The 20,271-nt window shown below is 40.2% G+C and overlaps 1 gene segment (V, D, J or C); it reads left to right on the top strand.

Moving 5' to 3' along the window:
• Positions 1–19,232: 19,232 nt before the first annotated feature.
• Positions 19,233–19,901, top strand: LOC129689796 (Ig lambda-1 chain V region-like). The segment is given in 2 exon segments: positions 19,233–19,298; positions 19,393–19,901. Coding segments are annotated over 2 exon segments (555 nt in total).
• The last annotated feature ends 370 nt before the right edge of the window (positions 19,902–20,271 follow it).

Genomic DNA, 20,271 nt, shown 5'->3' with positions numbered 1-20,271 from the left:
GCCAGGCTTCTCATCATGATGATGAAAGTCCTGTTAAACTGTAATTAAACTCCCAGCTAAATATTTTCTTTAATAAGCGCCTGTGTCATGGTGTTTCTTCACAGCAATAGGACAGTAATTAAGACATTAAAATTCCTTATTGAAGCAAAGACATGCTATATGGGTTTTTTTTGTTTGTTGTTTTTTTTTTTTTAGTGAAAATAATGTATTTAACAGTTACATTTAGTAACACAGTTTTATGAGTATGAAAATACAATGTAGTTTGATTATATTCATCCCTTCGCCTAATATTTTTTAAATTTTTTATTAATTACACTTTATTCATTTTGTATCCCCCCATAAGCCCCTCCTTCCTCCCCTCCCGATCCCACCCTCCCTCCCCTTTCTGCATGCATGCCACTCCCCAAGTCCACTGATAGGGGAGGATCTCCTCTCCTTTCTGATCTTAGTCTATCAGTTCTCATCAAAAGTGGATGCATTGTCCTCTACCATGGCCTGGTAAGGCTGCTCCCCCCTCAGGGGGAAGTGATCAACAAGCAGGCCAATCAGATTATGTCAGAGGCAGTCCCTCTTCCCATTACTATGTAACCCACTTGGAAACTAAACTGCTATGGGCTACATCTGGGCAGGGGTTCTAGGTTATCTCCACGAATAGTCCTTGGTTGGAGTATGAGTCTCTGGGAAGTTCCCTGTGTTCAAATTTTCTTGTTCTGTTGCTCTCCTTGTGGAGTTCCCGTCCCCTTCAGCTCTTACTATTTCCCACTTCTTACATAAAATTCCATTCACTCTGCCCATCAGTTGGCCATCAGGCTCAGCATCTGCTTTGACAGTTCACACTGCAGAGGCTTTCAGAGGCCCTCTGTGGCAGGATCCAAGGTTGTTTCCTGTTTTCTTCTGGCTTTCAGAGGCCCTCTGTAGCAGGTTCTGAGGTTGTTTCCTATTTTCTTTTTCTTCTGATGTCCATCCTCTTTGCCTTTCAGGATGGGGATTGAACATTTTAGTTAGGGTTCTCTCTTTTGCTTAGTTTGTTTAGATGTACAGATTTTAGTGGGTTTATTCTATGTTGTATGTTTATATGAGTGAGTATATACCATGCGTGTCTTTTTGCTTCTGGGACAACTCACTCAGGATGATCATTTCCAGGTCCCACCATTTACCTGCAAATTTCATGATTTCCTTATTTTTCATTGCTGAGTAATACTCCATTGTATAGATGTACCACAGTTTCTGCATCCATTCTTCAGTTGAGGGGCATCTGGGCTGTTTCCAGCTTCTGGCTATTACAAATAAAGCTACTACAAACATGGTTGAGCAAATGTCCTTTTTGTGTACTTGAGCCTCTTTTGGGTATATGCCTAGGTGTGATATGGCTGGATCTTGAGGAAGCACTATTCCTGGTTGTCTGAGAAAGACCCAGATTGATTTCCAGAGTGGTTGTACAAGTTTACATTCCCACCAGCAGTGGAGAAGGGTTCCCCTTTCTCCACAACCTCTCCAGCATATGTTGTCCCTTGAGTTTTTCATCTTGGCCATTCTGATGGGTGTAAGGTGAAATCTCAGGGTTGTTTTGATTTGTATTTCCTAATGGCTAATGAGGTTGAGCATTCTTTAAGTGCTTATCTGCCATTCGATATTACTCTACAGAGAATTCTCTCTTTAGCTCTGTTCCCCATTTTTTTAAGTGGATTACTTGGTTTGCTGCTTTTCAGCTTGTTTAGTTCTTTATATATACTAGATATGAGTCCTCTGTCAGTTAAAGGGTTGGTGATGATTCTTTCCAAATCTGTAGACAGTCGCTTTGTTTTGATGACGGTGTCCTTTGCTTTACAGAAGCTTTTCAATTTCATGAGGTCCCATTTATTGATTGTTGCTCTTAGAGCCTGTGCTGTTGGTGTTCTGTTCAGGAAGTTTTCTCCTGTACCAATGAGTTCTAGGGTATTCCCCACTTTTTTTTTCTAGCCGATTTAATGTGTCTGGTTTTATGTTGAGGTCTTTGATCCACTTGGACTTCAGTTTTGTGCAGGGTGATAAGTATGGATCTATTTTCATTTTTCTACATGTAGACATCCAGTTGGACCAGCACCACTTGTTGAAGATGCTATCTTTTTTCTATTGTATGGTTTTGGCATCTTTGTCAAAGATCAGGTGTCTGAAAGTGTATGGGTTTATTTCTGGGTCTTCTGTTCGATTCTATTGATCCACAATTCTGTTTCTATGCCAGTACCATGCAGTTTTTATAACTGTTGCTCTATAGTACAGCTTGAGATCAGGGATGGAGATACCTTCAGAAGATCTTTTATTGTAGAGGATTGTTTTAGCAATTCTGGGATTCTTGTTATTCCATACGAAGTTGAGAATTTTTCTTTCCAGATCTGTAAAGAATTGTGTTGGCAATTTGATAGGAATTGCATTAAATCTGTAGATTGCTTTTGGTAAGATGGCCATTTTTACTATGTTAATCCTGCCAAGCCATGAGCATGGGAGATCTTTCCATCTTCTCATATCTTCCTCTAATTCGTTCTTCAGAGACTTGAAATTTTTTTCATACAAGTCTTTGACTTTCTTGGTTAGGGTTACACCAAGGTACTTTATGTCATTTGTGGCTATTGTGAATGGTGTTGTTTCTCTAATTTCTTTCTCAGCCCTTTTGTCCTTTGTATACAGGAGTGCTTCTGATTTTTTTTGAGTTAATTTTGTATCCAGCCACTTTGCTGAAGGTGTTTATCAGCTGTAGGAGTTCCCTGGTAGAATTTTTGGGGTCACTCATATATACTATCATATCATCTGCAAATAGTGATAATTTGACTTCTTCCTTTCCAATCTGTATCCCCTTGATCTCCTTCAACTGTCTTATTGCTCTAGCAAGGACTTCCAGCACTATGTTGAAGAGATATGGAGAGAGTGGGCAGCCTTGTCTTGTCCCTGACTTCAGTGGGATTGCTTTAAGTTTCTCTCCGTTCAGTTGGATGTTGGCTATAGGCTTGCTGTATATCGCCTTTACTATGTTTAGATATGTGCCTTGTATCCCTGATCTCTCCAGTACTTTAAACATGAATGGATGTTGGATTTTGTCAAATGCTTTTTCAGCATCTAGGGAGATTATCATGTGGTTTTTTTTCTTTCAGTTTGTTAATATGGTGGATCACATTGATGGATTTTCATATATTGAACCACCCCTGCATACCTGGGATGAAGCCTACTTGGTCATAGTGGATAATATCTTTGATGTGTTCTTGGATTCAGTTTGCAAGTATTTTATTGAGTATTTTTGCATCAATGTTCATAAGAGGGATAGGTCTGAAGTTCTCTTTTTTTGTTGGGTCTTTGTGTGGTTTAGGGATCAGGGTGACTGTTGCTTCATAGAATGAGTTTGGTAATGTTCCTTCTGTTTCTATTTTGTGGAATAGTTTGAAGAGAATTGGAGTTAGCTCTTCTTTGAAGGTCTTGTAGAATTCTGCGCTGAAGCCATCTGGTCGTGGGCTTTTTTTGGATGGGAGACTTTTGATGACTGCTTCTATTTCTTTAGGGGATATAGGACTATTTAATTGATTTACTTGGTCCTGATTCAGTTTTGGTAAGTCAAATCGATCAAGAAAATTGTCCATTTCATTTAGATTTTCAAATTTTGTGGCATATAGACTTTTGAAGTAAGTCCTAATGATTGTTTGGATTTCCTCAGTGTCTGTAGTTATGTCCCTCTTTTCATTTCTGATTTTGTTAATTGGATAGTGTCTCTCTGCCTTTTAGTTAGCTTGGCTAAGGGTTTGTCGATCTTGTTGATTTTCTCAAAGAACCAGCTCTTGGTTTCATTGATTCTTTGAATTGTTTTATTTGTTTCTAATTGATTGATTTCAGCCCTGAGTTTGATTATTTCCAGCCGTCTACTCCTTTTTGGTGTGTCTGCTTCTTCTTTTTCTAGGGTTTTTAAGTGGGCCATTTAGTTGCTTGAATGAGCTGTCTCGAATTTCTTCTTGAAGGCACTTAGTACTATGAACTTTCCTCTTAGCACTGCTTTCATTGTGTCCCACAAGTTTGGGTATGTTGTGACTTCATTTTCATTGAGTTCTAGGAAGACTTTAATTTCTTTCTTTATTTCTTTCCTGACCCAGCTGTCATTTAGTAACAAGTTGTTCAGTTTCCGTGTATGTAGGCTTTTTGCTATTTCTGTTGTTGTTGAAGTCCAGCTTTATTACATGGTGATCAGACAGGATACAAGGGATTATTTAAGTCTTCTTGTATCTGTTGAGGCTTGCTTTGTGACCAACTATATGGTCTATTTTGGAGAAGGTTCCATGAGGTTCTGAGAAGGTAAATTCTTTTGTGTTTGGGTGTAAAGTTCTGTAAATGTCTGTGAGGTCCATTTGATTTATGACCTCTGTCAGAGATATTGTTTCTTTGTTTAATTTCTGTTTTGTTGACCTGTCCTTTGTTGAGAGTGGGGTGTTGAAGTCTCCCACTATTAATGTGTGGGGATGTATATGTGGTTTAAATTTTATCAATGTTTCTTTTACAAATGTGGGTGCTCTTGTATTTGGGGCATAGATGTTCAGGATTGTGATGTCTTCCTGTTGGAATTTTCCCTTGATGAGTATGAAGTGTCCTTCCCCATCTCTTTTTATTAATTTTGGTTGACAGTCTATTTTATCAGATATTAGAATGGCTACTCCTGCTTGTTTCTTGGGTCCATTTGCTTGGAAAGTCGTCTTCCAACCTTTTACCCTCAGGTAATGTCTATCTTTGTGCCTTAGGTCTGTTTCTTGTATGCAACAGATTGCTGAGTTTTGTTTACGTATCCATTCTGTTAATCTGTGTCTTTTTACTGGAGAGTTGAGTCCATTGATGTTGAGAGAGATTAATGACCAGTGGCTGTTAGATCTTTTGATTTTGATGTTGGCTGTGTTCATAAGGTTGTGTGCTTGGTTGCTTTTTGTTTTACTGTAGTAAGGTTAATTATTTCCTGTGTTTTCTTGACAGAAGCTAATTTTCTTGGGTTGTATTTTCCCTTCCAGTGTCTTCTGTAATGCTGGATTTGTGTGTAGGTATTGTTGAAATTTGTTTTTTGTCATTGAATATCTTGTTTTCTCCGTCTGTGAGGACTGAGAGTTTTGCAGGGTATAGTAGCCTGGGCTGACATCTGTGTTCTCTTAGGTTCTGCATGTTATCCGTCCAGGCCCTTATGGCTTTCATACTTTCTGTTGAAAAGTCAGGTGTGATTCTAATGGGTTTGGCATTATATGTTACTTGGCCTTTTTCCCTTGCAGCTTTTAGTATTTTTTCTTTGTTCTGTATACTTACTGTTTTGATTATTATGTGGTGGGAGGATTTTCTTTTCTGGTCAAATTTGTTGGGTGTTCTGTAGGCCTCATGTATCCTTATTGGCTTCTCCTTTAACTTTGGGAAATTTTTTTCAATAATTTTGTTGAAAATATTTTCTGGGCCTTGGAGAAGGGAGTCTTCTTTTTCCTCTATTCCTATTATTCTTAGGTTTTGTCTTTTCATATTGTCTTGGATTTCTTGGACGTTCTGTGTCAGGAATTTTTTGGATTTAACATTTTCTTTGACAGAAACATCGATTTCTTCCATTGTATCTTCTACACCTGAGATTCTTTCTTCCATTTATTGTAGTCTGTTGGTTATGCTTACCTCTGTAGTTCCTGTTTTTTTTTTTCCCCTAAATTCTTCCTCTCCATTATTTTCTCCATTTGTGTTTTCTTTAATTTTTCTAGTTCTATCTTCAGGTCTTGAGTTGTTTTGTTTACTTCCTTCACCTGTCTGCTTGTATTTTCCTCTTTTTCTTTTAGTTCCTTCAACTCTGTCTCTTTGATTTCTTTCAGTGATTTAATTATTTCTTCTCTGAAGGCCACAAGCTGTTTGGCTGCATCTTCCCGTATTTCTTCACGGATGGCCACAATCTGCTTGTCTTTAACTTCCTCCATTTCTTTACGGATAGCCATGATCTGTTTGGTTTTATCTTCCTCTAATTCTTTACGTATTTTATTTGTTTCCTCTATTATCCTCTTCATCAGCATAGATGTATGGTTATCTTCTTGATTTTCTATTAGGCTGCATTGTCCAGGGCTGTTCGCCCCTGGATGGCTGGGTTCTGGAGATGCCATATTGCTCTGTCTTTTGTTGGTTGAGCCTTTACGCTGACCTCTACCCATTGGGCTGATTTAGGTGTTGGCTGTTAGTTTCTGTGCTTCCTGGAGTCCTGAGGTAGGGAGAATCCCCTTGTCCGGAAGATGATTTTTTCCTGAAGGAGTCCTTCTCTGCTTTTTGGTTATGGTCACTGTATGGCCAGTGTTTCTCAGGAATTGTCACTGCTCACCTCAGGTTTATAGCTCTGAGTAGTAGCTGTGGTCTTTTTTAGGCTGGGAGGGGATCTCCTCTTACCCATAGAAGTTCTCAAGACAGCTGCCCCACTGCTGGGTTTCTTGTTATAAATTTAGTGTGCTGCTGCTCACTAAATTTCCATGTACAGTCCTCTTGAAGAACCTGCTGATTCCCTAGCTGTGGGATTTTCTCCCAACAGGGAAACTCAGTCTGTTATCCTGGGGCACACAGTTCTGTCTGGGAAAGTGAGAGGTGCACTCAGCAAGTCTCTGGGCCAGAGGCTAAGTGCTCTGCTCTGTGCCTGGAGAATGTGCACCTAAGTTGAGTTGGCGCCTGAGGGCGCTGCTCTGGTCTGGAGGATGGGTGCCTCACTCTGGACCAGAAGCTGTGTGTCCCTGTCTGTGATGGTGGCTGCAGGCACTGCTCTTGTCCAGACGCTGTGGGTGCAGCCTTCTTGAAGGACCAGAGATTCCCATAGTTTTGACAGTCTAGCTATGGATAACTGGTTGATCCTTGGCACAGTATCTGAGGGCTGTTGTAATGGCTCTCTGGTTTTTGTAGGTCTGAGGATGCAGCTGTATGTCCCAGTGCCCTAGGGGAACTCAATAATGGCGGCTGAGCACAGCGCTCCTGCCTGCATTAGAGCCTAGAGTTTTTGTAAATCCAGGAAGTCTTTTGGTGCTGGGTGTCCTAAGCGTTAGAGCTGATGATCCCCTCCGCTGGGGCTTTCCTTCTACCAGAGACACCCAGTCTTTGCTTTGGGGACTGCTGTTCTGTCTGGGGTGGCAAGTAGAACCCACAGGCACAGATGCCCGCTTGTGGCTCCACCTTTCTGGCCGTTCAGAGCCTTGGCTGCTGCCTAAAATGGGTAATTTTCCCTAGACCCTTTCGGGGTGGGGGTGTTGGCTGAGTGCTTTGAGATCAGACCAGCCGTTTTCCTCCCTGTGGGTTTGCACCTGCCAGTGAAACGCAGTCTCTGGTGCCTGGTGCCCTAGTGCCCGCAGTTCTATCTGAGGCGGCGAATCAGGTGCGCAGGCAGGGCTCTGTGCAGGTGCCTGGATCCTGGCTCTGGGTCCGGGCTGGCTCTTGGGGCACTCACGGAACCCGAGTCTTTTCCAGGGGATGTCTGGGTGACCTGCAGTCGGTCCCAATCATTTCCTGCTCCGTGGGGTTATCTCTCGACTGGGAAATCCAGTCTATGGTGTTGTGGGCCCACAGTTCAATCTGGGAAAATGACCAGATCATGCTGGGGTGTAGCTCTGGGCTGGTGACCAAGTGCCTGGTGGAACCAGGATCTCTTCCGTGGTTTAGCCGGGTGAGTTAAAGCTGATTGAATCCCCCACCGTGGGGTATCCTCTCACCTGTGAAACACAATCACTTGTGTTTTATGGCAGCAAGTTCTGATTGCTGGTCACTGTGTCAATCCTGCTGTGCTGCTCCTCAGATTGAGAGTCCTCCTGGCTTCGCCATCTTGCCCTGCCTCCTCGTTATATGGTTTTTTAAAGAACATCGTTGAACCTGGGTTCAATGGCACACACTTGTAATACTAGCATCAAAGGAGACAGAGGCAGGTGGATCTCTGTGAGTTCAAGTCCAGCCAGATCTACAAAACAAGTCCAGAACAGCAAAGGTTACACAGAGAAACCCTATATCAAAAGAAAGAAACAGAGAAAGACAGAGAGAGAGAGAGAGAGAGAGAGAGAGAGAGAGAAAGAAAGAAAGAAAAAGGATATTGCAGAAATAATCTTGTATCCAAAAAAATAGATGAATAAAAAAGTAAAAGAATAAATTTTCAATGACGAAAACTGTTTTCTTCCTTCTTTTTCAACTTTTAGTTTTCCAGTGTAAAAAATATTGTATAACTGCTAAGAGAGTCCAGGACAGACAAGACAACACAGGAAAACAAACAACCTCCCTCCCCCAAAAAAAAAGAGACAAAAAACCTATCTCAAACCAAAACAAAAACAGAATAAAACTGAAAAGTAAGTATGTACTTATTTTTGTTTTGGATACACACCAGATGGTATAATTTTGTAATATTGTGTGCTTTTTACTTTTAACTTGAACGTAATGGATATAGCATAGCGGGCCCAACCTTTAATTAGTTTGGGGACATTTAGTTTAAACTTGTATTCACAGGCATTTTTAATACAGATATAAGCCTATAACTTTCAAGTGTTTCTCTGCTACACACATATGTTTATGCCTCCTGATTTTCCTATTAAAAGAGGAAATAGAGACTGAATATTTAAGAAGCAAAATCCATCCACCTGTTGAATAGAATAAAATACACCTTAGTTTTAATATAGGTACTTCATTAGAGTAGAAGATGGAAAAAAGTACTTAATCAAATGGAACTAGGAAGAAAGCAGATACCCCTATCTAATATCTAGCAAGGCAGACTTTCAGATAAGGCTAATCAGAGGGGATGAAGAAGAGAGACATCTTTCTAATCAAGGAAACAACCAAAAAGATGGTGCCCAACCAACCATCATTACACATTCTGCTCATCGGCATTGTTTGCTTACAAGAAAAAAATGCACATAATTCAATATATTGTATCAATGTATATATATATATCTATAGATACAATATATTGAATTATGTGCATTATATATATATTATATATATAATATATATATATTATATATATTATATATATATATCAATATATATATAATATATATATATATATACATATAGTTTTAATGAACATTTTTTGTGTGGGCTCATCGTGCTCCCTTCATAAGCAAAAGTCCACCTAACAAAAACCAGACATGAAAAACCCTCTTTTGAGTTGTTGGACAAGACAGTCCAAGAGGTTCCAAAAGCATATAGTACATTACTATTGCCCCTGGTATGCCCAGATTAGAAAGGTAGTTCTCCACTGCTGAAGACAATATGTACTTCAGAAACCAGGCCCAGTAACACCAGAGCTGGGGCTTGCCTGAATGCCTCCTTCCTAAGGACTAGATTTGTTGGTACCAGAAAGAAGAATGTAAGCTAAAAAGAAAGGATATAACCAATTGTACTCTTCAGATATGTTGCCTATGAACCATATCAACTACTAGCATACCATGGTAAGTCGGTGGGTACAGTAGTGGCACACATACTTTTGTGATAGTCATCAGCTCTCTAATTGGAAGATGAATGTCCTATTAAACATTTGCCCAAAGGACTAGACATTCTCTTTCAGAGTTATTTGCTCAGCTATGTTCATTGCTGCTCTATTCAAAACAGCTATGACCTGGTCAAGAGTAATATGCCCTACAACTGAGTAACACATATACAATTGGGAATAATGTTCTGTTGTAAATAAAAATGAGAGCAGGAAATTTGCAGGTAAGTGGGTGTGAATAGAAAAGATCATACTGAATCAGTTCACCTAGTCCCAGAAACACTTCATGCACTCTCTCATATGATAGCTCTAGCTCCAAATTTTGAAACGTGAGTATATATTCTGGAGTCAGTGCAGGAGTCAGGAAAATAAGCAGGGAACACTGTGAGGGTTCAGAGGCAGTGAAACCACAGAGACAGGGCTTGCAGTCTTTTAGAGAGCAAATGTAGGGAACTGAGAAAATGGTAGGGCGTTTTAATTAGAAAAGAGAAGGAAAATAATTACAGAGGAAGTCGGAAAGAGGGTAAAATAGTGTCAAGGATTTATTTTTTAAAGTCCCAAAGAATCATACTAATGGCTATCAATTCAATTCGAAGTACCAGTTATATCTATCTATCTATCTATCTATCTATCTATCTATCTATCTATCATCTATCTAATTTTATCATTCAAATGAAAATTGCCCCTTTGTGTTGATAATGCTTTCTGCAATAATCAAAGACTAACAGCTGGTATGAGAAGATCTCTTTTGAATTGTTGGTTAGGAGTGTCCAAGAGACTCCCAAATTTTACTGTTGACATTGGTTGCCTTCCAGAGGTGGTAGGTCAGTTCCTATAGATGAAAACACCACACACTGAAGACACAGGTCACAGAAGCCTCTTTGCTGCCATTGAGCTGAAAGCATCCTCCATAAATACTAGCTTTCATGACTCAAGAAGTGAGGTCTTCCAAAGGAGGGAAGCAACCAACAATCCCACCCAACTAGGATGCCTAGGAATTATAATCATGGACACCAGGGCTCATGCAGTAGTGACAGACATACCTTGGCAGTAAAAAAAAAACATCTCTCTAACTGTTCTTAAGTCCCTTTAAAAAGACAGAAATCATTCCTGGTACAAGAAACCTAATCAGATAACTCCAGCAAAAATGTAGCCAATGGCAGCTCAGTGTCCAAGAGGGTTCCCTACTAATGAGAACAGGGACCATCTCTGACATGAACTCAGGGGCTAGCTCTTTGGTCACCTCCCCCTGAGGGGGATGCAGCCTTACCAGTCCACAAAGAAAGACAATGAAGCCAGTCCTAATGAGACCTGATAGACCTGATAGTCAGAGAGAAGTGGAAGAGGACTAGGGGAGGGCCAGAGGAGAAGACAAGGAAGAGAGGGAGGGTGGAATTGGGAGGGGATGGGGGATGGGGCTACACCTGGGATACAAAGTGAATAAACTATAATTAATAAAATTAAAATAAAAAGGAAACCTAGTCAGCTACTCACACTTAGTAAAATCATGGATCTTGAAAGAGAACCTAAACGACCACTTTAAAAACAAGTATAATCCTCTACTGCCCATGTATTTGTCTTTATACCAACAGCTAATTGAAGTCTTCATCATTCATCTAGGAAGATTGTCTCTGGAATAGATGGAGACCTTGCACAAAACCACAAGCAGTCTAAAGGCGGAGCTGGAGTTTCCTGAGACATTGAAAACCAGAGGGTAAAATGTTTGTACAAGTCAGAATAGGAAGTTTGCTGTAAGATTATGTGTCTTAAGTATATCATAAGCTACAAAAATAAAATTTCAGCAACGTTACTTTCTAAACCTGAGATGTAGAAGAACAGCAGCACTAGACAAGGTAATGTGACTTGATTTGATGGATGAAGTGATGAATCCTGGATCTCTTAACTATAGAAAGCACTACAGGCATCATAGGAATGCTGAGAGAAGTGGCACAAATCATTCATTATTTTCATTCAGATTTATGACTGATTCAGTGGAACTTGATGGACCCCTTGAACACCTAAATCAAATAAGCCAATTCAGGTCTGAGAGGTTCTAGTTGGTATATCATGCTCAGACCCACTATATACCCACAGATGTAAGATTACAAAGAACACATTGGAGTTTCCTAGCTGACCTTTACAACTGCTATTTCCTTCTGAGACCAGAAGGAAACAGGTGTTTAAGAAAATAGCTTTCTGATTTTTAACTGGATTACTTGATTTTTGCTGTTTAACTTCTTTATTTCTTTATATATTCTGGATATTAGCCCTCTGTCAGATACAGGATTGATGAAGATCTTTTCCCAGTCTGTAGGCTATCATTTTGCTCTGATGAGAGTGTCCTTTGCTTTACAGAAACTTTTCAGTTTCATGAGGTCCCATTTACTGATCGTTGATCTTAGAGCCTGTGCTGTTGTTATTCTGTTCAGGAACTTGTCTCCTGTGCCAATGAGTTCAAGGCTCTTCCCCACTTTTTCTTCTAACTGATTTAGCGTGTCTGGTTTTATGTTGAGGTCTTTGATACACTTGGACTTTAGATTTGTTCAGGGTGATAAGTATGGATATATTTACATTTTTCTACATGTAGATATCCAGTTAGACCAGCATCATTTGTTGAAGATGCTATCTTTTTTCCCATTGTATGGTTTTGGCATCTTTGTCAAAATTCAGGTGTCCATAAGTTCGTGGGTTTATTTCAGGGCCTTTCTAGTCTAGTCCACTGATCCACTATTCTGTTTCTATGCCAGTATCATGCAGTTTTTATTACTGTTGCTCTATAGTACAGCTTGAGATCAGGGATGGAGATACCTCCAGATGATCTGTTGTACAAGATTGTTTTAGCTATTTGGGTTTCTTATTATTCCATATTAAGTTGAGATTTTTTTTTCAGGGTCTGTAAAGAATTGTGTTTGTAATTTGATTGGAGTTGCATTGAATCTGTAGATTGCTTTTGGTAAGATGGCCATTTTTACTATGTTAATCCTGCCAAGCCATGAGCATGGTATATCTTCCTATCTTCTGATACCTTCTTCAATTTCTTTCTTCAGAGACTTGAATTTTTTTTTTTCATACAAGGCTTTGACTTGCTTGGTTAGAGTTACACCAAGATACTTCATGTCCTTTGTGGCTATTGTGAAAGGTGTTGTTTCCCTAATTTCTTTCTCAGCACATTTTTCTTTTGTGTACAGAATTACTACTTATTATTTTTTTTGAGTTAATTTTGTATCAAGCCACTTTGCTGAAGGTGTTTATCAACTTTAGGCGTTCCCTGGTAGAATTTTTGGGGTCACTAGTGTATATTATCATATCATCTTCTAATAGTGCTACTTTGGCATCTTCTTTTCCTATTTCAATTCCCTTGATCTCCTGTAATTGTATTATTTCTATAGGAAGGACTTCAAAAACTGTGTTGAAGAGATACGAAGAGAGTGGGCAGCCTTACCTTGTCCCTGACTTCAGTGGGATTGATTTAAGTTTCTCTCTGTTTAGTTTGATCTTGGCTATAGGCTTGCTGTGTATTGTCTTTATTATGTTTAGGTATGTACATTTTATCCCTGATTTCTCTAGGGCATAAAATATAAACGAATGTTGGATTTCATCAAATGCTTTTTCAGCCTCTTAGGAGATGATCATGTGGTAATTTTCTTTCAGATTGTTTATTTGGTGATTACATTTATGAATTACTGTATATTGAACCACCCCTGCATATGTGAGATGAAGCCTACTTGGTCATAGTGGATGATATCTTTGATGTGCTCTTGGATTCAGCTTGTATTTGGGTGAGTATTTTTGCATTAATGCCAGAAATCAAGTAATGCAATTAAAAATGGAGTACAGAGCTAAACAGAGAATTCTCTGTAGAGGAATATCGAATGGCAGAGAAACACTTAAAGAAATGCTCAACATCCTTACTCATCAGGAAAATACTAATCAAAATAACCCTCAGATTTCACCTTACACCCATTAGAATGGATAAGATAAAAAACTCACATGAAAACACATGCTGGCAGAAATTAAAATTTGTACAACCATTTTGGACATCAATCAGGCACTTTCTCAGAAAATTAGGAATAGTGATACCTCAAGATCCAGCTATACGATTCCTTGACATATAGTCAAAAGATGCTCAAGTACACAATAAGGACATTTGCTCAACCATATTCATAGCATCTTTAATTGTAATAGCCAGAATCTGGAAACAACCCAGATGTCCATCAACTGAGGAATGGATCGAAAATTTTGGTACACTTACACAATGGAATACTACTCAGCAATTAAAAACAAGGAAATCATGAAATTTGTAGCAAATGGTGAAAACTAGAAAAGATAATCCTGAGTGAGTTATCCCAAAAGCAAAAAGACCCACATGGTATATACTCACTTATAAGTGGATATTAGATATATAATACAGGATAACCATACTGAAATCTGTACATCTAAAGAAGCTAAACAAGAAGAAGGAGCCTGGGCAAGACGATCAATCCTCACTCAGAAAAGCAAAATGGATAGACATCTGAAGAGAGAGAAAACAGGGATCAAGACAGGAGTCTACCACAGAAGGCCTCTGAAAGACTCTACCTAGCAAATTTTCAAAGCAGATGCTGAGACACATAGCTAAACTTTGGACAGAGTGCATGGAATCTTATGAAAGAAAGAAGAGATAGAAAGACATGGAAAGGACACGAGCTCCACTAGGCAAGCAACAGAAATGAACAATCTGGGCCCTGGGGTCTTTTCTGAGACTGATACTCCAACCAAGGACCATGAATGAAGAGGACCTAGAAGCCCTGAACAGATGTAGCCCATGGAAGCTCAGCCTCCAAGTGAGAGCCATAGTAAGGGGAACATGGAATGCCTCTGACATGAACTCAGTGGCTGGCTCTTTGATCACCTCCTGCTTGGGTGGGGGAGGTCAGTCTTAGGACAGAGGAAGACAATGCAGCCAGTCCAGATAAGACCTGATAGACTAGGGTCATCTGGAAGGGGGTAAGGACCTCCTCTATCAGTGGATTGGGGGATGGCATGGGAGGAAAAGAGGGAAGGAGGGCTGTATTGGGAAGAAAAGAGGGAAGAGGCTACAGCTAGGATGCAGAGTGAATAAATTGTAACAAATAAAAAATAATTGTAAAAAAATATTTGAATGTATAGAATATGATAGGAAAAAAATCAATATTTTAAAATACTAAAAACATAAAACAGCTTTACCAAATACAAAACAAAAACAAAAAAATGGTGCTTTCTCAGAAAATTAGGAATAACTTCACCTCAAGACCCACCTATACTTCTCCTGGGTATATACCCAAAAGTTGCTTCATCATACAACAAGGAGACCTGCTCAGCTATGCTCATAGCAGCTTTATTCACAATAATCAGAATCTGGATTGACCTAGATGTCTGTTACAAGAAGAATGGATAGAGAAATTGTGGCACATTTACACAATGAAATACTACTCAGCTATTAAAAGCAAAGAAATCATGAAATTTGCAGGTAAATGGATGGGACCAGAAAAGATCATTCTGAGTGACATAACCCAGACCCAGAAAGACATACATGGTATGTAATCACTTATAAGTGGATCTTAGCTATATAGTACAGGATAAGCATATTTCGAGGCACAGACCCAAAGAAGTTAAATATCAAGGAGTATGCAAGGGAGGATGCATAAATCTCACTCGGAAGAGGCATAGAACAGACAGAGGTAATGGCTGAAAGGAGGGAACAAAGTGGGAGAGGGAATTAAGAGGGTGGAGATTGAACGTGAGAGGAGCAAGGGCGAGAGGACAGAAGGCCTGTGGAGAAAAGAGACACTGAGGTGGTAGTGTCTCTGTGACAAGCTAAGTCAAGGTTAATGTCCTGGGAGGATATGAGAGGGACTCAAGCAGAGACTCCTAGTAGCAGAAACGATAGAAGCTGAAGAGAACACCCTCTAACTGAGACTAGTCTTCTAGTAAAGGGAGGGGAACCCCAACCTACCCAACAAACCTCAACCCAAAGTTTACCCTGTCTACAAGATGTGCCAGAATAAAGACAGAACAGATAGAACAGAGACTGAGGGAATCCCCAACTAATGCCTGGCACAAGCAAAGACCCGTGCTATCAGAGAGTGCCAAACCCTGTCACTATGAATGATACTCTGCTCAGCTTACAGACATCAGCTTGGAAGAGTTGTCCTCTGAGAGGTGTTACCCAGCAACAGGTCAAAACAGATGCTGAGACACACAGCCAATCATTGGCTAATGCCTAGGGAGTCTTGGGAAAAAGTGGGAGGAAAGAGGAAAGTGAAAAGGGCCTAGAAGTGGCAGGAGTGCCACAAGAAGACCAAAACAGTGAACCAACCAGAGCCCAGAGGGATTTGCTGAGACTGAATCATAGCTAAGGACCATTCAGGAACTGGACCTAGGCCCCCTACAAAGATGCAGCAACTGGGCAACTTAGGCCTCATGTGGGTCCCCTGGTAAGGAAAGTATGACTGCCTTGGACAGGGATTCACTTGCCAGCTTTTCTGATCACTTCTCCCTGGCAAGACAGCCTTGACAGGCAAGGGAAGAGGACAAGCTCAGTTCTGATGCAACTAGCTGGGTGGATGGGAGAGGGTCAAAAGAGAGAGGTTGAGGCTGTGAGTGGAGTATGGATAGGGCTACAGCCAAGATGTAAAGTGAATACAAATTCAAAATATATTACTTTTTCATATTCACCAATTAAAACATTATTTGTATCCCTTCAAAACACTTAGATAAGGTTAAGTCCACAGAACATTGAAGTCAATCTATTAAAAAATTGTAAGTAATATCCCAAAACTGAGAATAATACATATAAAAAAATGATTAAAGAAGGGAAAGTGGTATTTATGAGTCACCCTGAGAAGTAAATATAGGGCTGTGTGATAAAAATAAGTTAACAGTGGTCCTCAAATCCTGAGATTAATGAAGCCAGCAGAGAAAGCTGTGACCTTTCTCAGAAGACTTCAGCAACCTCACATGTTCAAATTCACTGAACCCTATAAAGTCGCTAACTGACCGGTAACAGTGTTACCACAGCTGCTTCCTCCCAGGGGAAAATCCACAGCACAGAGCATAGGGGACCTCCTTGGATCTTCCTCTCACAGTGTAACTGCTCTGACGGCTGAGGGCCAGGTGGTGGGAGGCCATTTACAGCCCATGCTTACATAATTCACAGCAGAAAGGGATCAACATATAAGTGCAATCTCGGTGTGAGAAGTTACGTAATTATACACTGCATATCAGAATCACACAACTTAGAAATTAAACTGTGCGTGTTTCAGCAGAGAGGCAAAGATTTGGTGAGTTGCTTGCAAAATGAACAGCCTCTTGGGCCAAAGTGACTGTGCGCCTTGTAACCAGCAGGTGGCACTGTCAATCACTCTGTGAGTTTTAGTAAATCACTAAGGATGATTTACTCAAAGGACCCTTGGCATAGAAGAGACACCATTTGCTCAATGATTAGAAATCAGTAGCTGCGTCTTCTCTAGCCCCTAAGACTCTCTTACGCAGGCCTTCACCCTGCTCAGCAGTCACTGCTTCCTGAGGGGTCCTTATAGCATAGCTCAAACTCCACACTGTTAGGTGTGTGTAAGCTGAGCATCAGCACTGTGGCTGTGGGACGAGCAGAGGGAAAGAAATGGATGGACACACATTTGTAGGAAAGGTTCTGGATCTGGCATGAATTTTGGATACAATGAGACCTGAGCAGGGCTGCCCCACAGCACAGTCAGGATCAGTGTCCCTCATGCTGGGGTCTGGGTTTGCCCTTCCTCCTGCTCTTCGCCCAAGTCACAGGCAGACATGTGCATCTCACTTCCTACTGTAATTGTCCCCCTGAGCAAGCAATCCATGGGATCGTCTACTCTGGTCTTATTGCATTTATTCTCCTTCTGTTTGCAGGTTCCCTCTGCTAGGCTGTGAAGACTAGCTGCCTTCACAATGTATCTTCTGGAGAAACAGCCACTCAGCAGACAGCCACTCTCTGCTCTCTCTAACACTGCTCTCATGTAATTCCTGTCATAGAAACTTCTGGATCCACTCATCCCCAAGGTGATAGAATTATTCCTGCATTAAATAGCAAGAGTTAGAATGACATACAGTCTCCCCAATCTCTGAAGGCTGGACTCAGGGTCCCATGCACCTGTTTGTTCACACCCAGATAAAGTCTGACTCTCTACTCTCTGAATTCTGGAATCTCTGTCATCTCCATGGTTTGCCCAGAGCCAGTATTCTCTTGTTGATAGGCCCAGTAGACATTTTTTTTTAATTTCTCTGATTTTCTATTCCATGTATTTTCATTACTGCACGATAATGGTGCTCTGGTTTCCATGGGAAGAGCCCCTTATCTCTTTCCCTGGGCTTCCAATCAGTGCTTTCCTGCTGAAGTGTCCAGTACCGACTCCAAATATTGACATTACATAGTGATGTTCATACATCACATGGAAACAAAAAAAGCAAGAAATATGGATCACAATTTTGTTTTGATCATAATATTTCTATTAATAATCGTTTGTGATGAACTTCTCATACAGGTTTGGTGTCAATAACATTTTCAAATTGTGTATATATATATATATATATATATATATATATATATATATATATATATATATTTAAAATCAGTGTATTGATCAGGAATCTTCCTAAAATATACATCTACATTAAAGACAACATTTTGCAAGTGCACACACATGTAATCTCTATAACAAAGAACAATTTACTGTATTCTGGCATACAGATACACATACGTGTGTGTATATATGTAGATACAAATGTATAATTAAACAAAGTAAAACATTTAACTCTACCCTTCATCTTCCCCTGTACATTCATTCATCCTGCAAAGCTTGGATCTAGTTATATATCTACATTATTGCTTGAAACTGCATTTTTATCTTTACAAAAATATGCACATACACGATGAAATATTCAAATGTGATCTTTAAGCCAGGTTCTATGTTTGTATTTGTGCTTGATACTTTCTAGTCTGTGCAAGACATCTTTATGTAGTTACACTATGATTATATGATTACTTAGTTACTCTACAAACATTTGTGTTGTCTGATCGATGAATATTTCCACCACGTTTTCCTATTTCCATGTGTTAATGCATGCAGAGACTGGAGAATGACAAGCTGCTGAAAATGTTGTTCTGTATATAAAATGGACCACTTTAAAATGTTTGCTACATCCAGCAGGGCATCATACACGCACTGGCTTTATCGCCAGCCACCTTTTGCTCTTTTCTGTCCACTTTACCCAAGTGCTTGTATAATGACGCTTCAGGATGATTTAATATTGCAGATTTAGATTCGTTATAGTATAGATATTCATATTCTTTTATGAAGTGACAAGTGTGATGAAGAGACAAAGTGCAAGTCACTTTCCCATCATTAACCTACTCACTGTGAGTTCATTTAATTACTTTGCTCCTTTCTTCTTATTTATTTCTTTACACTGGCCTGCATGTTGCATTGCTCATCACTGTGAGTAGCAAGACATTTGGTGGAGCATGATTTTCATTTCTGCTCTTCTTGTAGGACACTACTCAGCAGATGTGTATGGCTCTAGAAAGTCAAGAGCTGCTAAAGAGTAATGTTCCTGCCCTTTGTTCTTATTAAGATGTGATCAGTAGTTTGTGTCAGCTCAGGAGCTTTCACCTGCAAGCTATAATCAGACTGGAAGTGAGGGTCATTTGCATTAACAGCCCCATCACTGCCCTGGATAGGAGTTATATTAATCCTGTGACACGGCCTGGCCTTAAGCAATCGTGAAAAGAACAGACCTGGACTGTGAGTCATGGCCTGGACTTCTCTTCTGCTCATACTCCTGGCTCACTGCACAGGTCAGGAGGGCTCTCTGGGCTGCTGTGGGGATACAACAGTGCATATCTTGTCTCTGCTTTGGTACTGACCACTGGATTTCTCACCTGTTTACAGGAGCCATGTCCCAGGCAGTTGTGACTCAGGAATCTTCCCTAACCACATCTCCTGGAGAAACAGTCACACTCACCTGTGGCTCAAGTACTGGGGCTGTTACTACCAATAACTATGCCATATGGGTCCAAGAAAAACCTTACCAGGTACATAAAGGTCTGATAGGTGACACTAACAACAGAGTCCCAGGTGTTCCTGCCAGATTCTCAGGCTCCCTGATTGGAGACAAGGCTGCCCTCACCATCACAGGGGCCCAGCCTGAGGATGAGGCTGTGTATTACTGTGCTCTGTGGTTCAGCAACCATCTCCACAATGGCACATGCAGATGGGGAAGTAAAACACAAACCCCCTGGTACAGCCTCATGACTGTCTTCTTACCATATGGCTATATCACTAGACTCAGAGTGCCTATTCTCTGTTACTGTGTAGAAGGTCACAAAAGTTATTTTCTGAGGCTACATATTTATTTAAACCAATTTTATGATAACAATGTGATGACAACCTTTAGTTGACAACTTGACACAACATAGAATCACATGAGAAGAGAGTCTGAATATGGAGTTTACCTAAACTGGGAGGACCTGAGCTATGTTCTTAATTAATTGATGTGGAAAGAGCATGTGGTTCCATGTGGGTGAAACTATAGCTTAGGCAGACTGTCCTCCAATGTGTAAGCTTGTAATAAAGCTGAGTGCACGCAAGCATGCCAGCAAATGATCATCTGTGTATTCCTTTCTCTTCATTCTTGGCTATGTGTGTGATGAGACCAGATGCCTAAAGCTTGCTTTGTTGTGATTTCTTTGCAATAGTGGACTGTAATCTGGAACTGTGAATAGAAACACACTCTTTCTCCCTTCATGTTGCTTTATATCCTGGTATTCT

This window comes from Psammomys obesus, unplaced genomic scaffold (genome assembly GCF_907164565.1).
Source record: "Psammomys obesus unplaced genomic scaffold, mPsaObe1.curated_primary_1811, whole genome shotgun sequence".
Lineage (NCBI taxonomy): Eukaryota > Metazoa > Chordata > Mammalia > Rodentia > Muridae > Psammomys > Psammomys obesus.
Note: the sequence above shows the minus strand (reverse complement) of the source record. Positions and strands in the feature narration are given on the sequence as shown.